This window comes from Parus major, chromosome 27, assembly GCF_001522545.3.
Source record: "Parus major isolate Abel chromosome 27, Parus_major1.1, whole genome shotgun sequence".
Classification (NCBI taxonomy): Eukaryota; Metazoa; Chordata; class Aves; order Passeriformes; family Paridae; genus Parus; species Parus major.
Genome location: NC_031796.1, coordinates 1,186,749 through 1,204,942, shown reverse-complemented (window position 1 = coordinate 1,204,942; position 18,194 = coordinate 1,186,749). Strand labels below are relative to the sequence as shown.

The window sequence follows — 18,194 nt, the reverse complement described above, 5'->3', positions numbered from 1 at the left end:
GAGGTGGTGACCAGAGCCTGTCCCCACACCAGTGGGATCCCACAGCCCCTCCTCCTGCTCTGCCTCCCTCCTCTCCCATAATTTAAAGCCATAAAAGACAAAACACACTCAATAGAAACACATCAAATAACAGGAAATTAAATACAGTAATTACCTTTTTTGAGGATACAAAGGCTCATGTGTACTGTAAAAGGTCGGTGCTACACAGGCATCTGATGGGATGGGCTTGGCCCGGGAGGGACGGACAGGGACCCCCTGGGCACCAGGGGATGCGCTGGGGGTGGGGGACACTGGTACATGGTGGTGTGTAAATACAGCCCTAAACTACAGGAGAGACGCTACGAAACGCTGGAGCCCTCAGAGCGGGACACAGAACGTGCCCTGGTGCATCGGCATTGCCAGGAGCCCCCAAACCAGGAAAGGCCCTGCTGGAGCTGCCCTGGTGTCCACGGGGAGTGGCCGAGTGGCCGAGGCCACCGGGCTGGCACTGCCACTGCGCAGTGTCCGGGGCTGCTGCAGGGGACTGGCCCTGGGAACCCCTTCCTTGGTGCGCTGGCTCTGGGGGGTGGCAGCAGCAGGGAACCCCCTCCCCACCGAGGACTGTCCTGGCAAATTGACTCGGTTTAGATGTTGTGTGTGAGCAGGGCCACGGGCAGCCAGGAAAGGCAGGGATCTGGCAGGGCAGGGGATCAGGAGAGCAGAGGGTGTTTCACTAAAACTGAAACACTTCATTCCCATTGCGGGGGGCCTTGGACAGGACAAATCCACATGGAAAACCAAAACCTACCACTGGGGCCATGGAGCCAGAGGGTGGGGCAGGAGGGGATTGGGGAAGTCCCCTCTGTCTTTGGCACACTTTCCATGGCATATTTATGTGAAAAATTTCCATCCCAGCTTGAAGAAAAACCAGGTACAAAAACAGTGACAATTTCTCAGCTGAGAACTTTGTGCTGGTGAAATCTGCAGATCCCATCACGGAGACATTCCAGAATCCATCCCAGTTTTGTCACATTGGCCAAGAAGAGAAGACAGGAGCCATCACCAAAGCCATCACCAGCCATCATCATGCCCTGGTCCCCGGGGATGGAGAATTCCAGCCTCGGGGCCTCACACAGTCACACAGATCCCACCAACAACATTTTTTAAATACTAAAAAATTTAGGGAAGAAAGAAAAATCTCAAACCAAAAGAAGCTCTTCCCCCTGGGATGTGTTTCCTGGGCATCCCTCACCCCTCCACCCTCCCCTCAATGCTGCTTCCCTGGGGATCCCGACCCCCTGACCCCAGGATGGAGGAGGGGGAGACAGGATGGATGGGAGGCTTTGTCCCTGCACAGGGAGTGGGATGGGGCTGGGCTGTGGGGAGGAGGTCCCGGGCTGTGGGGCTGGGAGGCTGCAGCAGGGAGGGGGAAGGTTTCTTATTGCTCTGTGAGGCCACAGTGCCCTTCACACACACACGCTCGGGGTGGGATGCAGGCGAGGGGGGTCTCTCCAGATCCCCCAGTCCTTGCCTGGGCAGCCTCTCGCCAGCAGGGAGGGCAGGATGAGGCACTTCTGCTGCAGAGGTCTGGCATGGAGGGTACCGAGCTGCAAATGCGATGCTGCCACTGCACCCCCCGAGGTGCCAGGTGTCCGAGGTTGCCTGCGGGGCCGGGCTGAAAACCAGGGGTACCACGGGGCAGCAGCAGCAGCATCAAGGGTACCTCCCACCCACTCCACCCAGACAGCCCGACCCCAGCCCCAGAGCAGCATGCTCCAAGCCGTGTCCGTGTGGGATGGAGGTGCCGCTGGCGGGTGCCGGGACCCCTGGCAGTGGCCGATAGTGGTCATGGCGCAGGTGGCGGTGCCGTGGGCAGCCCGTGGCGCAGAGCACGCTGCCATCCGAGGCGCATCCCGGGGTCCCCCGGCACCAGGGCGCTGCTCAGCAGTCACGTCCCCTCTCCTTCTCTCCAAGGCAGCCCCGGCGGGGGTCCTGGCCCTGCACGGCGCGGGGCCGCCGCGGTCAAGCTCACATGCTGTCCGCCAGCTGGTGACAGTCCAAGTCCCCCTTCAGCTCCAGGAAGCCCGGCAGCTTCACTCCCGTCTTGCGGTCCACACACCAGCACTTGCCCCGCTGCCCATCCAGCGCCGGGTGACACTGTGGGGATGGCTTCGGTCAAGGACACCCAGCCTGGTCCCCGTGGCCATTCCCACGGGCTGACTGGCAACCAGGAGCTCTCTTTGGGGCTTTACCACCCCCACCCCACCCTGGGGCTTTTGTAAAGGGCTCCCAGCACCCCAAGGGTAATTCCCATCAAAGCCAGGAGCCCTCCCAGCCTCACCCCGCCTCTAAAAATCCCCCCCTGTCCCCCACGATAGGTCAGAGCCCCTCCTACCTGCTTGGGGTGGAAGTTGCCGTTGCGGTCGCAGTTGGGGATGGGGATGACATACAGGTCCTCATGTGTCCGGGTCTGCGAGGCTGCCAGCCTCTCCAGCGCCCGGTGCAGCTCACTCTGGCACGAGCCCTGTGCCTGGGGAAAAGGAGGGGCTGAGCTGGTCACAGGGCTGGCACCTGCTCCTGGCCCAGAGCCCCAACACCCTGGAGCAGCCACCCTGCCCTCCCCAGCCTCGTGCTCACCATGACCCGCGTGTCCTCGCGGTGGTGAGGGCTCCCACTGCTGCGCATCTTGTTGCCGTTGTTGACCCTCTTCGCCTGCTGCTTCTGCAGGCACTTGCGGTCATGGATGCTGCAGGGGCTGAAGCTGTTGTTGGGGTGGTCGATCTCCTCCTTCTCTGCAGAGACACAGACCAAGGGAGCTCAGTGCCACAGGGCAGGCCTGGGAGTGGCAGAGCCCCCACGGTGCCCCCGTCTCCACAGTGCCACTTGCACCCCGAGGAACGGCATGCAGTGGATTCTGGCAGGCTGCACATCACCATCTCTGGTCCCCACAGGCGTCATTCACAGCCCTGCATCCATCCTGCCCCTGCCACTGCACTGGGCTGAGCTCCCTGCAGCACTGGGAAAGACTCCTGGGAGCTTTTCCTACTCATCAGCCACGACTAACAACTTGTTGCCATGTGTTTGTTATTGCAGGGTCACAAATGCCTGCTGCAAGTGCTGGGCAGTGGCTCCAGTGTGCTGGCTCTGGCTGTGCCCTTGCCAGCCACGTGTCACTGGGCACCAGGGGCTCACCCACAGCACTGGAGCTACAGACCTGGAAGCTGACCCTGGGACACACAGCCAACCAGCCCCAGGACACCCCCAGTGCCCTCCAAAATCTGCCTCTGAGGAGCTGCAGTGGCAGTGGGGGCACCGGGGCGGTGCTGAGCCCCCGCCACGCCCGGGGCAGCACCGGGCGCCACAGCCGGGAGTGGAGCCGAGCTCTGCTGCGGGGCACGGCCCCCGCCAAGACATGAAAGAAGAAATTCCTGGAATAAGAAAGTTAATCTCCCGAGGGGCCAATCCCAAAAGGCGGCACTTGGCATCCCCGCCTGCTCCAGGAGCGCAGCCAAGCTGCCGCCCCAGATGTTGGCAGCTGGACAGAGCGTCATGAGACGAGGGCTCGGCGTGACTTTAGTTTTTAAAAAGTTGCCGGTTCCTCTAGTTTGGGGCCCGTGAAGACTCTGTGGAAGGGGGACACCCCAGGAGCCAGGGTTCCTCCTGTGCTCAGAGCTGCGTCAGGCACAGCCTGAGAAGTGTTTTTCCCCCAGTCCACCTAGGCTGTGCAGGGAAGTGGCTGAAATTCATGGGGTTGGGCTTAAACAAATCAATATTGCAGCTGGCAGCAGGGAAAAACCTTCCCAAACCAGGCGGGGGTGGTCACTTGTCGGGGGCACACCCAGGGGCTCACAGTGCCAGGACAGGGGCTGCTGGGTGATGCCCGGTACAGGCACTTCCCACAGGCGGGCAGAGGGGTCGGAGCCGCAGTTTCCTGCCCACTGTATCCCCACGGCATCCCGCTCCTGATCTCCCATTGGCACCTCTTGCCACGGTCCCTTGCAGTGCAGGGCTCCTGGCCCGGCTCCTGGGGGTCTGGTTAAAGTCCAGAGTGAAGCCCCAATCAAAGCCCCCTCCCTCGTGGGTGTTATTTACTTTTTGCTTAATCTGTCCATATTTTCCAGGAAATAGCTCATGCCCTTGAAATTTGAAACACAAACCCAAAGTCTCCAGGACCCTGCACAGAGCGGTGCCAGCGCCATGAGGCTGTGGCGCAACGCGGGCGCTGGTGGCAGAGCCCTGCCAGGGGCTCGGGGGCTCTGGCAAGGATGCTCTTTCCCTCCTCTGTACCCCTGTGGGGACACACACAGAGGAAGAGCTGGGCAGATTTGGCACCGGTGGGGACCACCATGCCACAATTCCGGCACCTCCACGCGCTGCTCCCACGCCATGGAAAGGCAGGACCGGGAGGCACCGGCACTGCCCCCGCAGGGGAAACCCTCACCGATCGCCGGCACAGCCAAACACCCCCTCCTCCGCCCACCAGCCGCCTCCAGAGCATCAAATCTCCCGGCTTAAATAAAACCAGATGCCAATAACATTTTCATAAGGTCACATGAAACGCCGGTGCCTCCGGGCAACGAGGCGGCTCCTGACAGCACTCGGTCCCCTGCTCTCAGGGCAGCTCCAGCATCGCTGCTGCCCTTGGGGTTACTGTCCCCCTGCTAAGTGACACACAGCTGCTCAGGGAGCCTCTCGCCTCCCTGGAAATCCGACTGGACCAGAAAACTCACCCTCAGCACAAAGACTTGGGAAAGGCAATGTGTGTGGGGCCCCAAACTGCCCTGATGCCATCCAATCTGCCACCTATGCATGGGCACCACCACCCTGGAGGGATGGAGGGTAGGGGAGGGTCCCGATTTGGCCAAGGAAAGCCCCTCTGCTCGCTTTGGAATGGAAGTGGGTGCCAAGGGGATGGGAGGGGGTGCTGCCCTCGCCGGACACATGAAACAGCCTGTCCCGGGAGGAGGAGGAGGATTCCTGCCCGGCCTGGGGACAGGGGACACAAACGAGTCATTCAGCATCGCCTTCAATTAACGGGAGCTGCAAATGAGGTTGGTCACGTGCTGAACTTGTGATTCACAGCGCTGAGTCCGAGGGAGCGGTGAAGGGCTCCGGCTCCACCGCGCGGATCCCGTGGGAGCAGAGCCTGGGGCAGCCAGCAAAGCCCTGGGACCTCGTGCGTGTCTCCATGGGGACAGACAAATGTCATTGACCCTCACAGCCCCAGCCCTGCTGCCCCCTGTGCCACCAGCCCCAGCAAGAAGGACCTCAGATGCCTCAAAGGCCAGAAAGGACATCCACGTGTCTGTGGCCAACATGGCACGAGCCGCAGTGAGCTCCAGCACCCTCCATGTCCCTGCCCAGCACCCCCAGTGCCACCTGTGGGTGGTCCTGGCAGGACCGTGGCAGTGCTGGCTCTTGCATTTCTGGGCTCCCGACTTGGCAGGCACCAGCACTGGGAGGGCTGGGCTCTTTTTGCCAAGTGCTGGCTCTGGCAGAACATGGGGAGCTGGGGATGGGAGTGGCAGGGGCGCAGGCACCAGGCACCTGCTGCCCCTTGGCCTGGGGTGGCAGCTGGGAGTTTGGGCTGTCCCCATCCCGGGACACGCTGCCCTGCTCAAACACGGCTGAGCACCTCCCACTTCAGTGCCCAGTGTGGGACCAAGGGAGGGCAGGTCAGGATGCAGGACAGGGAGTGAGGGATGCAGATGCAGGTGATTCCCCAGAGGTGCCAGAACATTGCCAGAAGCAGCACCCAGCCTGGAAAAACCCAGGTGTGGATGAGCCCCACCCCAGGGGACAGATGGGACACGGCTGATCCTTGCCTGGCCGAACCCAGCCTGTCCTCCCTACCTGTGCACGGTCCAGCCATGGCTCAGCCACTGCCATTCCTCCCAGTCACTGCACATAGGAAGGAAACAGGATCTGTCCCAGTTTACAGAGACCACACGGGATGAAAGCAGCTCCCATGGGTCAGGTTTTCCCAGACATAATCATTTACCCAACACTAAATCACTCATCGTGTGTGTTGGGGAGAATGTCCTCACCTCCTCCTGGCTGCCACACACGGGCTCAGCCACCACCACCTCCAGCTGGGATGGAAAGCCATGACTGGGACGTTTTGGAGCCGGTCCCTGCACAGGACTTTGGCCGAGGAGTGGGATCCCAAAGCCAGTCCTGAGCTGACGGGGCTGGGAGCGGGTGGCAGGGACAGGGTCCAGCACAAGGTGCCCACTGCCATGGAAGACGGTCTCAAGTCAGGCGAGCAGCCAGTGCTCCCTCACATCCCGCGAGTGCCACAGCTCCCGGGTGAGCAGAGAGGCTCTTCCTGGCTATGGAGCCGGGAGCCATGTCCAACTGTTCAGAAAGCCCAGCCCCCTGATCCCAGCCTCTTCCCTGGAATGCGGAGCCCCCCGGACAGAGCCCCCAGACAAAGTGTTTACTGTACGAGCTGCGCGTTAACCGCTTCCCAGCCGCCGGCACCCGCTCGGCCCCGGGACCGCGGGCACAGCCGCGGGCACCTGCTCCGTACGCCCCTGCCCCTGAACAGGCATTTCATTCCCTTCTGCTGATCCCGAGGGACACATCAGAGGCCGTGCCAGGGTGCCCTGGCTGTGCCAGGCAGGGTTGTGTGGGAGCGAGGGGTCCCGCAGCCCCCAGCCCCACACTCCCACTGTCCCCGGGCTGCGGAGCAGGTCAGGGACCCACGGGGGGAGGAACCGCTGGGACTTCACCGACCAATTTTCTGTGGGTGTCCTGCCCACATCCTGACGGGCTGTCCGGGACACACGGGCTCCTCCTGCCCATCCTGCTGCCTGTGACACCGCTGGCCAGCACAGTGCCCGGCGGGCGACCCGGCTCCCACAGCCACCCACCCATCCCCAGCCAAGCCAAAACACCGCGGGAAGGAAGGGAAAAAATGCAAGTCTGTTTCCTAAAGGCTCTGGGAAAAAATGTTGCATTACACAGGGCACGGCCAAAACCAACAGGGCTTGGCAGCCCGGCGCAGCCCCGGGCCAGGGAGCCCAGACAGCTCCTGCAGGATGTGGGATGAGGACAGACAGGCAGGACAGGGGGGCTCCAAGCGCTCCCAGCCAGCTCCTGTCCCTGCAGGGGGGTGCCTAGAGGGGTCTATCCACGAACGGCACTCATCACAGCAGGGACACCAGAGGAGATGCCATGGATCAGACATACAAGGAGGGAGTGGAATTGGGATCCAGCCCCCCGGATGGGCAGGGACAAACATTGCTCCAGTCCCTTCTGTCCCCCCAGGGAGCTCCAAGTGACCCCACGTGCGGACCCAGGGTCAGGCTAGAGCAGCTTGTAGATTGTTCTGGGATGACACTCCGCAGCGTCAGGGGACATAGTCCTGGTCACAGGATGGGAAAAGGGGACCACCAATGGACCAGGTCCCCACACTCATTCCCTGGGAGAAGCTTCATTCCCATGGTGCGACTTGCACAGCTCTGGGGTGGGCTCCCACTGCCAGCTCTGCTCTCAGACCCAGATCCTGCCCGAGCAGCAGGGGCGTGGCAGGGGGGCCACGATCACCACCTGCAAGGCAGACAGAGCACACCGGCAGCAGCTCCTCCAGCCTGGCCCTGCCTGCACCCCGCTGCCCTGTCCAGCACAGCACAGCTCCCACACAGCCTGGAGGAAAGCAGGTGCCCCGTGCCCTCTTTCCTGTTTCCTCCCGGCAGTGCAGCCAGATCTGCTGGCAGCATCCCAGGGGTCACTGTGCAACGGGAGCTTCCCTGGCAGCTGGGATGTGTCCCCAAGGGCTGCAGGTGCTCGTGGGACACTGGGCTGTCCACGTTGCAGCCAGGGCACGGCAGGTGAAGGTTTGCCTCTCCAGCACATGTGGTGCCAGTGGCTGTGACACTGCTGTGCCCACAGTGGGTAAGGATGGCACAAACGGGAGCCACTTGTACCAGGTCTCCTGCAGCCTGTCTCTGCTCCCTGGAACATGCTCCCTGAGTTCCCATCCTGCTTCTTAGAGTCATGGAATTGTTTGGGCTGGAAGGGATCTCAAAGACCACCCAGTTCCACCCTTCTGCCATGGGCAGGGACACCTTACACCCAACGAGGTTGCTCCAAACCTCATCCCACTTTGTCTTGAACACTTCCAGGGATGGGGCAGACAGAAATATTCTAGGCAACCTGTGCCAGAGCTTCACCACCCTCACAGGAAGGAATTTCTTCCTAACATCTAATCTAAATCTTCCCTTCTTAGTTTAAAATCCTTCCCCTTGCCCTGCCACAATCTATCAGTGGAAAAGTCACTCCTCATCATTTTTATCAGCTTCCTCTAAGTATGGGAAGGTCCCTGATGAGTCCAATCCTTCAGTCACAGCTCTTGCCAAGTGAGCAGGGAGTGGGTTGGTGCCAACAGGGGTTATGCCACTGCCCCTGTGAGGGACAAGGACCCCCAGGCACCCACCCAGGGTACCCACCCTGGGCACCCACCCTCTGCCGCCCCTCCGCCGCCTCACCTGGGGGCTGGAGGCTCTCCTGGATGGCCTCGACGTCGGCCAGGTCTGTGCAGATGCCCTGGCCGTGCATGAGGGTGCGGAGGGGCCGGGGCTCGCCGCGGGGTGGGTAGCAGCGCAGCCCCGCACCGCAGCGAGCGGTGTAGACGCCGCAGGCGGTGCCGCGGGGCAGAGCGCAGGTCGCGCAGCACCCGCAGCCCGGCTCCCGCACCAGCTCCGCGCAGCCCTGCGGAGCCTTGCACCGCGCCAGCCGCTCCTCCGAGCACGGCGGGCACTGGATCGCCTCCTCGCCGCTGCCCGGCCGCGCCGCCGTCGCCAGCAGCGCCAGCACCACCGGCAGCACCGGCAGCACCGGCAGCACCGGCAGCCCCGGCCCCGGGCGCATGGCGGCCCCGCTCCGGCCCCGCTCCGCGGCGCTCGGCTGGCGGCGGGCGCGGGGCGGCGGCGGCGGCTTTATGCGGCTTTATGCGGCCCCTGGCCACACCTCCCGCCGCCGCCACCGGGGCCACCGGCGGGGCCGCCCCCGTCGCCACCGGGAACTCACCGGGCAGCGACGCTCCCCCCGGCGGCGGCCACACCGGCACCGGCATCGGCACCGGCGGCTTCAGCAGCGGGGCCGCCGGCGGGGCAGCCCCTGAGCCGGGCAGTGCGGAGAGCCGGCCCGGAGCCCCCGGCCCCGAGCCACCCACCCGAATCACCCGCACCCTCGACACCCTGCTCAGTCCGGAGAGCAACGGGGATGAACGGGGGACACACCGTGCGGGGCTGCAGTGTGGGGAATGCGGCCGGGACCCCCGGGGTGGGCTCCGGGCTCCGGGTGGTGGGGGGTCCCGGCGGGAGGAAAAGTGCTGCTGACAAAGGAGCGTCCCGTGCGGCTCGGCCCCGGTCTGCCCGGGACGGCCCAGGCCGGCTCCCCGAGCCCACCTGCCCCCGGTCCCGCAGCCGCGGCCCCCCGCGCCCCCCGCCCCGCACAGCCCGGGATAGGTTGAAGGCTGCCGGCACCTAGTGGCTACTCGGGAAAAGCGGGAGCGGGCGGAAGCCCCGGCTCCCTCCCGGGACCCCGGCCCCGTCAGTCCCCGCAGCACCGGGCGAGGGCTCGGGAGACGGCAGAGAGCAGCCCCTGTGCCTGGGGGACAATCTCCGAGCGTCACCCGGGGCTGGTGATCCCCGAGCCCCGGGGCATCTCAGTCAACATCGGGACTGGGGCAATTGGAGGGACCTGTCTACGTGTGGCAAGAGGGTCGTGGGCACTGCAGCGGGGTCTTGGGCACAGCACGGGGCTCTTGGATATGGCGGGGGGCCGTGGTGTGGGACTCAGTGTGGTGGGTGGGACAAGAGGAGCAGAGCTGCCTGTCATGCAGGGCCTGGGCTGAGAGCCCCAAACTCATCTCATGGATGAGTACATCTAGTGCTTAAACTGGCATTTTGAGGCTCGAGTGACAGCACTGATGGCATTGCCACCAGGGCTCTCCAGACCATCTTCTCTCTCCCGTGCAGGTGAGTTGGGCAAGTGCAGACAGGACAGGGGCAAACAGGGTCTATGTCCCCTGCGCCCCCCAGGCCCCACAAGGTGTGGTCACCCAGCACTGCTCTGAGCCCCTGCCCTGCCTGGCGCTGCTGCACAGTGGCCGTGACTCGGGACAGAGGCACCAGCCTTGACCCAGTGTCCCAGCAGAGACCAAACCCAAACAGGTGCCCAGCCCCGCTCAGGCCGTGGCACCTTATCAGGCCTTGGCAGCACTGAGTGCCCGCCAGGGAGACTGTTGTGTCTGCGGGCAGAGGCAGCGCCAGCGGCCGGTGGGGCACACGGGGGGGGACAGTGTTCCCTCACCTCCACCCAGGCACTGCTCCTCCAGGTCCCTATCCCAGCACCATCCTGTAAAATGGATTGGAGCTGGGCTGGTGTCCCTACAGTAGTGCTGCCCCTACCTCAACCACAGCTCTGAGGCCATGCAGGGGCTCAGTGCTGGTGTTTGGTGCTCAGTGTAGCCCAGGTCCTTGCCTGGGACAGCTCCATGTCCTCAGTCCTTGATGGGGGCCTCTTCAGGATTCCCAAGGCTGTGGGGACCCAAACTGGCTGCTGCTCCTTAGCCACACACCCCAGCAGGGTCTGGAGCTGCCCCAGCCCTGGGGAGAGGTTGCAGACCAGCAGGAGCAGGAGAGGCCAGGGATCAGAGAAGGCTGTAGCCCCACAGCTGAGGGTGGCTCTGATGAAACCAGTGAGACCCCAGACCCTTTGAAGGTGCTTTGGGACACAGTGACTGCACAGATGCTGCAGGACTCCAATACCTCCTGCCTCCAGCCACCAGCAGCAGGACAGACCCCAGGGAGGACCTGCAGCCAATGCCCTCTGTTCTCAGCCAGCCGACTCCTCCACTGGATTTACTCCCCATTTCCAGGCAGCTTCTCCTCCCCAGCCCTCCCTCGCATCCATTCTGGCATCTCCTCCTGGCTCTGGCTCCCTTCCTGTGGTTCCCACTGCCCCCCTGTCCCTGTGCTGGCAGGACAGGCGGTGACCTGGCTGCGTGGGTGCCCAGCACCGCCGGATGCGGTCCGTGGGGTGCGGGTGCGGGTGCGGGGCGGGCAAGGGGCGTGTCGGGGGCCGCCGATAACAGCGGGCGCCGTGTCGGGGCCGCGGGACCAAACGAGTGGGATGATCCAAGGACCTCCATCCTGGGCTGCCGGGCCCCGAGGCAGCGGAATGGGGTCCAGCAGTCTCCTGAGACTCCTCCGCACCCTCTGCATCGTCTCGGTGCTGGCCGGGTGCCTGCACCCTGCCACGGCACAGTGGTTTTCCCTGGGCTCAGAGGACACCACCCCCGATCCAGGCACCAGCCCCACGCCCCCCACCCTGGATGGGGAGGAAGGTAGGCATGGCGGGATGGGGATCCCAGCACCCCGAATTCCTGCAGCTCAGCATGGAGGGGGCACTTGGAGGGTGATGTGGAGGGTGCCAGGGTCTAGGGCTCCTGGTGGCACTGCTGTGGCCATGGCAGGTGCTGGGAACTGGGAGTGCTGTGCCAGCCTGGTACCCCTCCAGCCTGGTACCACCTCCCATCCCAGCGTTCCTCTGGTCCTGCAGACATAGACACCAGCGTGGAGCGCGTGGGGAAGGTGCTGCTGAGCAAACCTCCTCTGGCAACAGCCCCTAGACGCCGGGATCAAGCCTCCAGGGGGACAGCGAAGGGGTCAGGCCATGCCCCGCCGCGCACACGAGGCCAGGTGCTTTTTCCCTGGGCAGTGGCCCCCCTCCGGCTCCTCCAGCCCTCCCGAAACTCGCCAGCTGCTTCCAGGCTCCTTGCTGTGTCCTTCCCCTTATCCGTGCCCTGCTTGCACACAGCAGCCCGGGCACCGCGCCCCGCTCCAATCTCGAGCGCGACTCTCAGCTCCCTCTTCCCCCTTGGAAAGAAGTCACGGCAGCTCCCAGGGTCCCTCACATGGGGCAGTCCCTCAGCAGCGCTGGCGTTGAACCCCCCCGCCGGGCTGAGGGCAGCCCCGACTGGGGAAGGGTCCCACCTTCCCCCCAGATCCCCCCGAGCCCTGCACTGAGTATTCCCTGTCTGTCCCAGCAGCACCGACCCACGGCCGCCCCGGAGATCCTTGAGGGGAGCGCAGTGGAAGAGGAGTTCCTGCAGATCCAGGTGGTGGAGGGGTCCCGGTCCCCGGGGAGGTGTCGGGCACAGCCTGGGATGGACACCCGGGCAAGGGGCTCTGGAAGACACGGGCTGGCAGGCCGGGACGGGGATGGTGGAAGTGGAGAATGGGGATGGTCATCAGGGATTTCGCACTCAGACCGTCCTCTCCTCCACACAGACGACGGCGAAGGGGCTGCCCCGGCGGGTCCCGTCGGCCCCCGAGACAGACCCAGCCCTCCAGGTGAGAGGTGGGCGCGGGGCACTCGTGTCGGACCCGTCAGTCGGGGCTCCGGTCCCGCGGCTCATCGCTCTCTCCCTCTCCAGGTGCACAACACCTCCGGCTGTGTCTGCCCCGTGCGCCCCGGTCCTCCCGGCCCTCCCGGCCCAAAGGTGCGGTGATCCTCCCGGGGAGGGGCAGGGGTGTGCGGGGACCCACAGGGACACACTGCGCGAAATCCTCTTCGTCCTCTGTCTGTGCAAAACCCTTTTTGCTCAGGATCTGGACTCTAACTTTGGGGTCTGGGTTGAGAAGTGGCTCAGGTGGCCCCAGGGAGGGGGTCAGCAGGTGCCCGTGGTGGGCCCCAGTGGAGAAAAGTGCCAGAAGGTGGAGCCAGGCTTTGAATTTCCCCGACAGGGAGAGAAAGGTGACCGAGGATTCCCTGGAGAGAGAGGCAAGCCCGGATTCTTAGGGGAGAGAGGGAAGTCCGGCAGCCCAGGACAGCCAGGTCACCAAGGTCCCCGGGGTCCTCCTGGTCCTCCGGGACCTCCGGGACCACCGGGGCCCCCAGGCGCCTGGGGAGGCCGGGGGCCACCCGCGCCTGCTGCACTCCTGGAGAGATCAGAGAACGAGGTGAGCACCGGAGCAGGGAAAAGGGCAGGTGATGCCGGTGCTGGCCGCAGGGTCCGTCCCCGGCGGGATTGGCGGGGATGAGGGGGACTGGGACATGTGTGGGAGGGCAGGGGGAGCAGGGGATGGTACACGGCAGCTCATTGCTCCTTCTCCTCTCCCCCTGCAACCTGACAAGCAGCTGGGAGTCTCCAGCCCTGCAGGAAACCCAGGACCCCCAGGTCCCCCTGGGCTGCCCGGCATGCCCGGACCCCCCGGCTACCCAGGTCATGATGGCCCCCAGGGGGCCCCTGGGCGGGAGGGAAAGCCAGGACCCCCAGGCCCTCCAGGAGCCGTGGGGCCACCTGGTTTCCCTGGGGCTGAAGGACTTCCAGGGTCTCCAGGCTCAGCTGGACCAGAAGGACCCCCAGGGGCACCCGGACTCCCAGGGTCTCAGGGTCCCCCTGGGGTTCCTGGGCACGAAGGACCCCCTGGTCCCCCAGGATCTGCATCACTCCCTGGAAAACCAGGGCTCCGAGGGGAGCCAGGATTCCCAGGACCAAAGGTAAGGGGGTCCCAGCCCACCCTGTCCATGCCCCACGGTGGGGTGGGCTACCTGAGCTCACCAGCCCCTTGCCCTGCCCTGGGGGAGCAGCCCCATTACCAAACCCTCAGGGGGCTCCAGGACTGCCCCAATCCTGCCACTGTGGGGGAACACAGGGGCTCAACTCCACACTCACCACCCTGTGCCATCTGCCCTCAGGGTGATAAGGGCGAGTATGGGCTGCCAGGCATGCCAGGGAGCCCTGGCCGGACCGGAGAGCCGGGATCCCCAGGCATACCCGGTCCCATGGGGCCACCAGGACCACCAGGGGACTACAGGGTGAGTAGGGGGTCCTGGGCTGTGGGTCCTAGGGAAGGAACACCGCAGTGTCACCCCACACATCCTCTCTTTGCAGTGTGACTCACGCCACACTGGACACCGTGGATTGGCCGGGCTGCCGGGCCCCAAGGTGAGCCAGGCAGTGGCACCATGGGCAGGGGTCCTGGAGCAGGGGCACTGGCCATGGCACCCTGCCCAAACAGCTCCATGGCGGGTGGTACCCTGGTTGTGAGGCACAGCACTGCCTGGGGGGATTGGGAGGCCTGGGGACCCCCAGAGCTGGGCACTGACAGGATCTCTCACTTCCCTTCCAGGGAGAAAAGGGTGACCCTGGAGAGCCGGTTTGTAGCCATGAGCAGCAGCATGGGGGAAGCTGGCTGGGGGGTCCCATCTCCACACCTGAGTGTGCACCTCTGAGCCCTCCATGCTGCCTTTGCTCCCCCTTCACCTCCCCCCAGGGCATGGGGCACAGGGTGGGGAATGAGGGACACCATAGCACGTGGAGAGGCACATGTGTCATCTGTGCCACCCATAAACATCCCCAGCACACCCCAGCACCCAGACACAGCACAGGCTCTAATCCTGCCTCTCTCTGTGGCTCACCCAGGGGTGCTGCTATGGGGATCACAGGTGCAAACCAGGCCACCTCCCCTTCCCCAGCACTGGCAGCCAGCCCGGCTCCTGGGGGTCCATCAACAGGTACCAGACGGTGAGTGGCCAGGGGAAGGGGTGCCTGGGGACCTCAGCCCTGCCTTGGGGACATGGTTCACCCCATCAGCAACACCACAGGACCCATCGTCCCAGATGGGGTGGATGAAGGGGAAGGGGAGAATGGAGAATGGAGAGAGGGAGGATGGAGTTCAGCCTCAGTCTTCTCCCTCTCCCTTTGCAGGATGGCAAAGAGGAACCAGAGATCTATGGAGCGATCATCCCCCATGTGAGAGTCACTCCCTGGCCGGTGTCTGTGGTGCCCCAGCCAGGGACATTCAGCCCTGGGAGGAGATAGGAGTGGGAAACATGGGAGACATCAGCTGGGTGTCATAGCTGCCCCCCTAAAAGGCAGCACCAAAATAGCCCAGTCCAATCTCCACACTGCTCTACTGCAGGGTCTTCGAGGTCCCCCCGGGAACCCTGGCCCTCCTGGGCCCCCCGGCCCCCCTGGCCCACCAGGTCTCCTCTACTTCAACGTAAGTCCCAGCACTGGTGTGCACATGCCTGTGCCAGAGCACACACATGTGTGAGTGTGCACAGCACCAGGCCCCCCCCAAACCTGCCTGTCTTTGGTTCCAGAGGGTGCACCCTGTGCATGCCCAGCCACCCTGCAAGCAGCCGGTAAGCCACGGCCTCACTGTCCCCAAGAGTGTCCCCGTCCCTCTCCCTGTGCCCAGCAGCAGACACAGGCTCCATTTCCCCTCACAGGCATCTACAGACCGTAGCTGGCCATCAGGTAAGGGCGTTTCCCAGGTGTTTTGGGGGCTCCAGCCACCTTGGGGACACCTTTCCTGAAGTCTTACCTCCCCTCCTTGGGCGCCGGGACCGTGGCAGCACGGGTCCCTGGCACCACTGCTGGCTCTCCCACCCACTCCCACCGCATCCCTGTGGGACCAGTTCCCATGGGAGCACCCAGGACCGATGCTGGGACACCTTGTGACCCCCCACCATCTCTGGGCTCTCCAGATGCTGGTGTCCCTCAGACAGAGCCATCGGACTCCCATGCTGATCTCCGGGTGAGTCCAGGCTGTGGCCCCGGGCAAACCCCCCCAGCTGCCCTGTACCACACAGCAGGACCCTCACCCTCTGCACTCCCCCAGCGCCAGACGTGGGTTTTCAAGTCCAAGGAGCTGATGGTGAAGGCGAGCAGTGCTGTGCCCGAGGGGAGCCTGGTCTATGTGCGGGAAGGGAGCAACGCCTTCCTCCGGACCCCCACTGGCTGGAGCCGCCTCCTGGTACCGTGTGGGGTCCCTCGCAGGGCTGGGGGGGCAGGATCCAGAGCTGGATTTGGCACTAGGACAGCAGATCCCCAGGAAGGAGAGGATTCTCTCTAACCTTTCCCTCTACTCGTGTCGTTGAGCAGCTGGAGGATCCAAAGTCCTTCTTGGCTGGTGATGACCCTTCTGCCTCCACCCCACAGTACCAGGTGAGGGGTGTAGGAACTGCAGGGTCCACTCATGTCCCCGTAAGAGGACAGAACCCTCCTCTGCATGATGGATGGGACAGACCACACAGGACTGTTCTCTCCCTCTTCTTCCACCTCTCCTCCAGGAGGCAAAGAGGGTGCAGCCAAGAGGCCCCAACACGCTGTCACCCATGCAGTCCCCAACAGACTCACTGGTGAGCCCTGCTGAGGGCCTGGCCATGCTGGGAGGGATGTGCCATAGGAATGGGCTGGATGTCAGCAGGGCAGAGCCAGCTTGGCATGAGCAGAGCCTGGGGTCATGTTGGTCAGGGGTGGGTGCCCCCCACTCATGGGGACGGATGGGTGTCCCCAGATTGACCTGAGCTGTGTTTTTGCAGATCCAGAAGGAGGAGGAACAAGGGCTGCCCCAGATTCTGCCAACCACCATCGCCCCACGGATCCCATCTGTAAGGAATGCCTGGCCCCGGGGTGGGGATGAGTGGCCAGTCATGGCAAAGAGGGGAGAGGTGTCCAGGGGACCCCCAATCCTGGCCAGCACTGCCAGGGACTTGCACCCTCTGGGAAAGGGGGAGCAGAGACCTCAATTCTTCCCTGCCATCCCCAGCTCCGCCTGGCTGCCCTCAACGTGCCCCTGTCCGGTGACATGAGCGGGATCCGGGGCGCTGACCTGCAGTGCTACCGGCAGTCACAGGAGGCCGGGCTCTACGGCACCTTCCGGGCCTTCCTGTCAGCCCCCAGCCAGCAGCTGGTGTCCATCGTCAAGAGGACAGACAGGACCCTCCCCATCGTTAACCTGAAGGCAGGTACCCCGTCCCTGTCCCCAGGGTGGCAAAGCCTCAGTGGGTGGGGGACCCCCACCCAGACCTGCTCTGGGGCTGCTGCACCTGGGCCATGCTCAGGGCTTTTGGGGAGCTGACAGAACCCAGAGGATGTTATTGCCCACACATGGTGGGGACAAGGGCATTCCCCTGGCTCAGCACCACGGCTCGTGCCCACAGGGGCAGCTGCTGGCCAAGTCCTGGGGCTCCCTCTTTGGGGGTCAGGCTGGTGCCACCCTGCGGGGTCCCATCTACTCCTTCAACGGGCGCGACATCCTGACAGATCCGCTCTGGTGAGTCTGGACACGGTCCTGAACGGCTGCCCCTGTGTGGGAGCTAGAGAGGGGGGTCTGTGCTGGGTCCCTCCCAGGAGCAAAAAGCGGCGGTGCCCCAGGGTGCCCCCAGCCCCTCTCACCCTGTCCCCACCCACAGGCCCCGCCGGCTGGCCTGGCACGGCTCCACACCACGGGGTGGCCATGCCCGCCGCTGGGATTGCCAGGGCTGGCGCAGCTCGGGCACGGCCGAGGGCATGGCCACTGCTCTGGGGGAGGGCCGGCTGCTGGCTGGGCACCGGCACAACTGCTCCACACCGCTGGCCGTGCTCTGCATCGAGGTGGCTTTTCCTTACCGGCACATGTGGTGACAACTGTGACACCCAACCATGTGCTCCAGGCATTCCTCCAGCCCTGTGTGGCTGCAGAATGTCCCTGGGAACAGCATGGGTGGTGTCTGAGCTGTGCTGGAGCACTGAGGGGACATTGGATCCACAGCCAGGCTGTGCCATCCCAAGGATCCCTGTGCCATGGGGCAATGCTAGGCTGTGCCTGCAGCCTCCCACCCCCACTGGAGCCATCAGTGTCACCACGCAGAAATAAAGATAAAGAAATGTTGTTTTTTTATGACATCATGCTTTGTTCTTGGGGGGACATGGCCAGCTGCAGCAAAGGGCTGAGGGGATACACCTGGGAATGGGAACAGAGACTCAAGGGGCTGGGAACGGGCTCCAGACCCCTTGGCATTTGCAATAACTGGGAGGGGACACCCTGGCATCGGTCCCCATGTCTGTGTTTTGATCCCAGAACACAGTGTTCCAGTATATCCCAGTGGGCTGCCAGATCTTGCTGAGTGTATTCCCATGGGCTTCCGAGGCCTTCCCAGTGTAGCCCAGTGGGTGTCCAAGGTCTGGCCAGAGTATCCCAATGATTCCCAGTGTATCCCAATGATTCCCAGTGTACCCCAGTGGGTGTCCAAGGTCTGGCCAGAGTATCCCAATGATTCCCAGTGTACCCCAGTGGGTGTCCAAGGTCTGGCCAGAGTATCCCAATGATTCCCAGTGTACCCCAGTGGGTGTCCAAGGTCTAGCCAGAGTATCCCAATGATTCCCAGTGTATCCCAGTGCATGTCCAAGGTCTGTCCAGTGTCCCAGT

At 63.9% G+C, this 18,194-nt stretch overlaps 3 protein-coding genes across 4 annotated transcripts; 2 read left to right on the top strand and 1 right to left on the bottom strand.

The window, feature by feature from the left end:
- Positions 1-122: 122 nt before the first annotated feature.
- IGFBP4 (insulin like growth factor binding protein 4) lies at positions 123-8,878 on the bottom strand. Of its 2 annotated transcripts, none has more exons than XM_015651154.1 (4): positions 8,472-8,878; positions 2,617-2,771; positions 2,375-2,509; positions 123-2,136 (listed from the first exon to the last, which is right to left on the bottom strand). In XM_015651154.1, the coding sequence occupies exons 1-4, from the start codon at positions 8,851-8,853 to the stop codon at positions 2,008-2,010; spliced, it is 801 nt and encodes a 266-aa protein (XP_015506640.1). In that variant the 5' UTR covers positions 8,854-8,878; the 3' UTR covers positions 123-2,007. The 2 variants fall into 2 exon arrangements, with proteins under 2 accessions (XP_015506640.1, XP_015506641.1); XM_015651155.3 differs by lacking the exon at positions 8,472-8,878 and adding an exon at positions 3,194-4,045.
- A 2,211-nt stretch (positions 8,879-11,089) lies between these two features.
- Positions 11,090-16,865, top strand: LOC107215118 (collagen alpha-1(I) chain-like). The gene is made up of 21 exons (XM_033520010.1): positions 11,090-11,335; positions 11,551-11,690; positions 12,041-12,109; positions 12,282-12,344; positions 12,428-12,493; positions 12,738-12,953; positions 13,132-13,494; positions 13,693-13,812; positions 13,889-13,942; positions 14,127-14,153; positions 14,420-14,521; positions 14,705-14,749; positions 14,919-14,999; positions 15,103-15,144; positions 15,232-15,259; positions 15,490-15,539; positions 15,624-15,758; positions 15,887-15,949; positions 16,075-16,143; positions 16,327-16,395; positions 16,554-16,865. The coding sequence occupies exons 1-21, from the start codon at positions 11,122-11,124 to the stop codon at positions 16,863-16,865; spliced, it is 2,328 nt and encodes a 775-aa protein (XP_033375901.1). The 5' UTR covers positions 11,090-11,121.
- On the top strand, positions 16,790-17,669 carry LOC117245560 (collagen alpha-1(XV) chain-like). The gene is made up of 2 exons (XM_033520054.1): positions 16,790-17,060; positions 17,200-17,669. The coding sequence occupies exons 1-2, from the start codon at positions 16,879-16,881 to the stop codon at positions 17,408-17,410; spliced, it is 393 nt and encodes a 130-aa protein (XP_033375945.1). The 5' UTR covers positions 16,790-16,878; the 3' UTR covers positions 17,411-17,669.
- Positions 17,670-18,194: the final 525 nt, after the last annotated feature.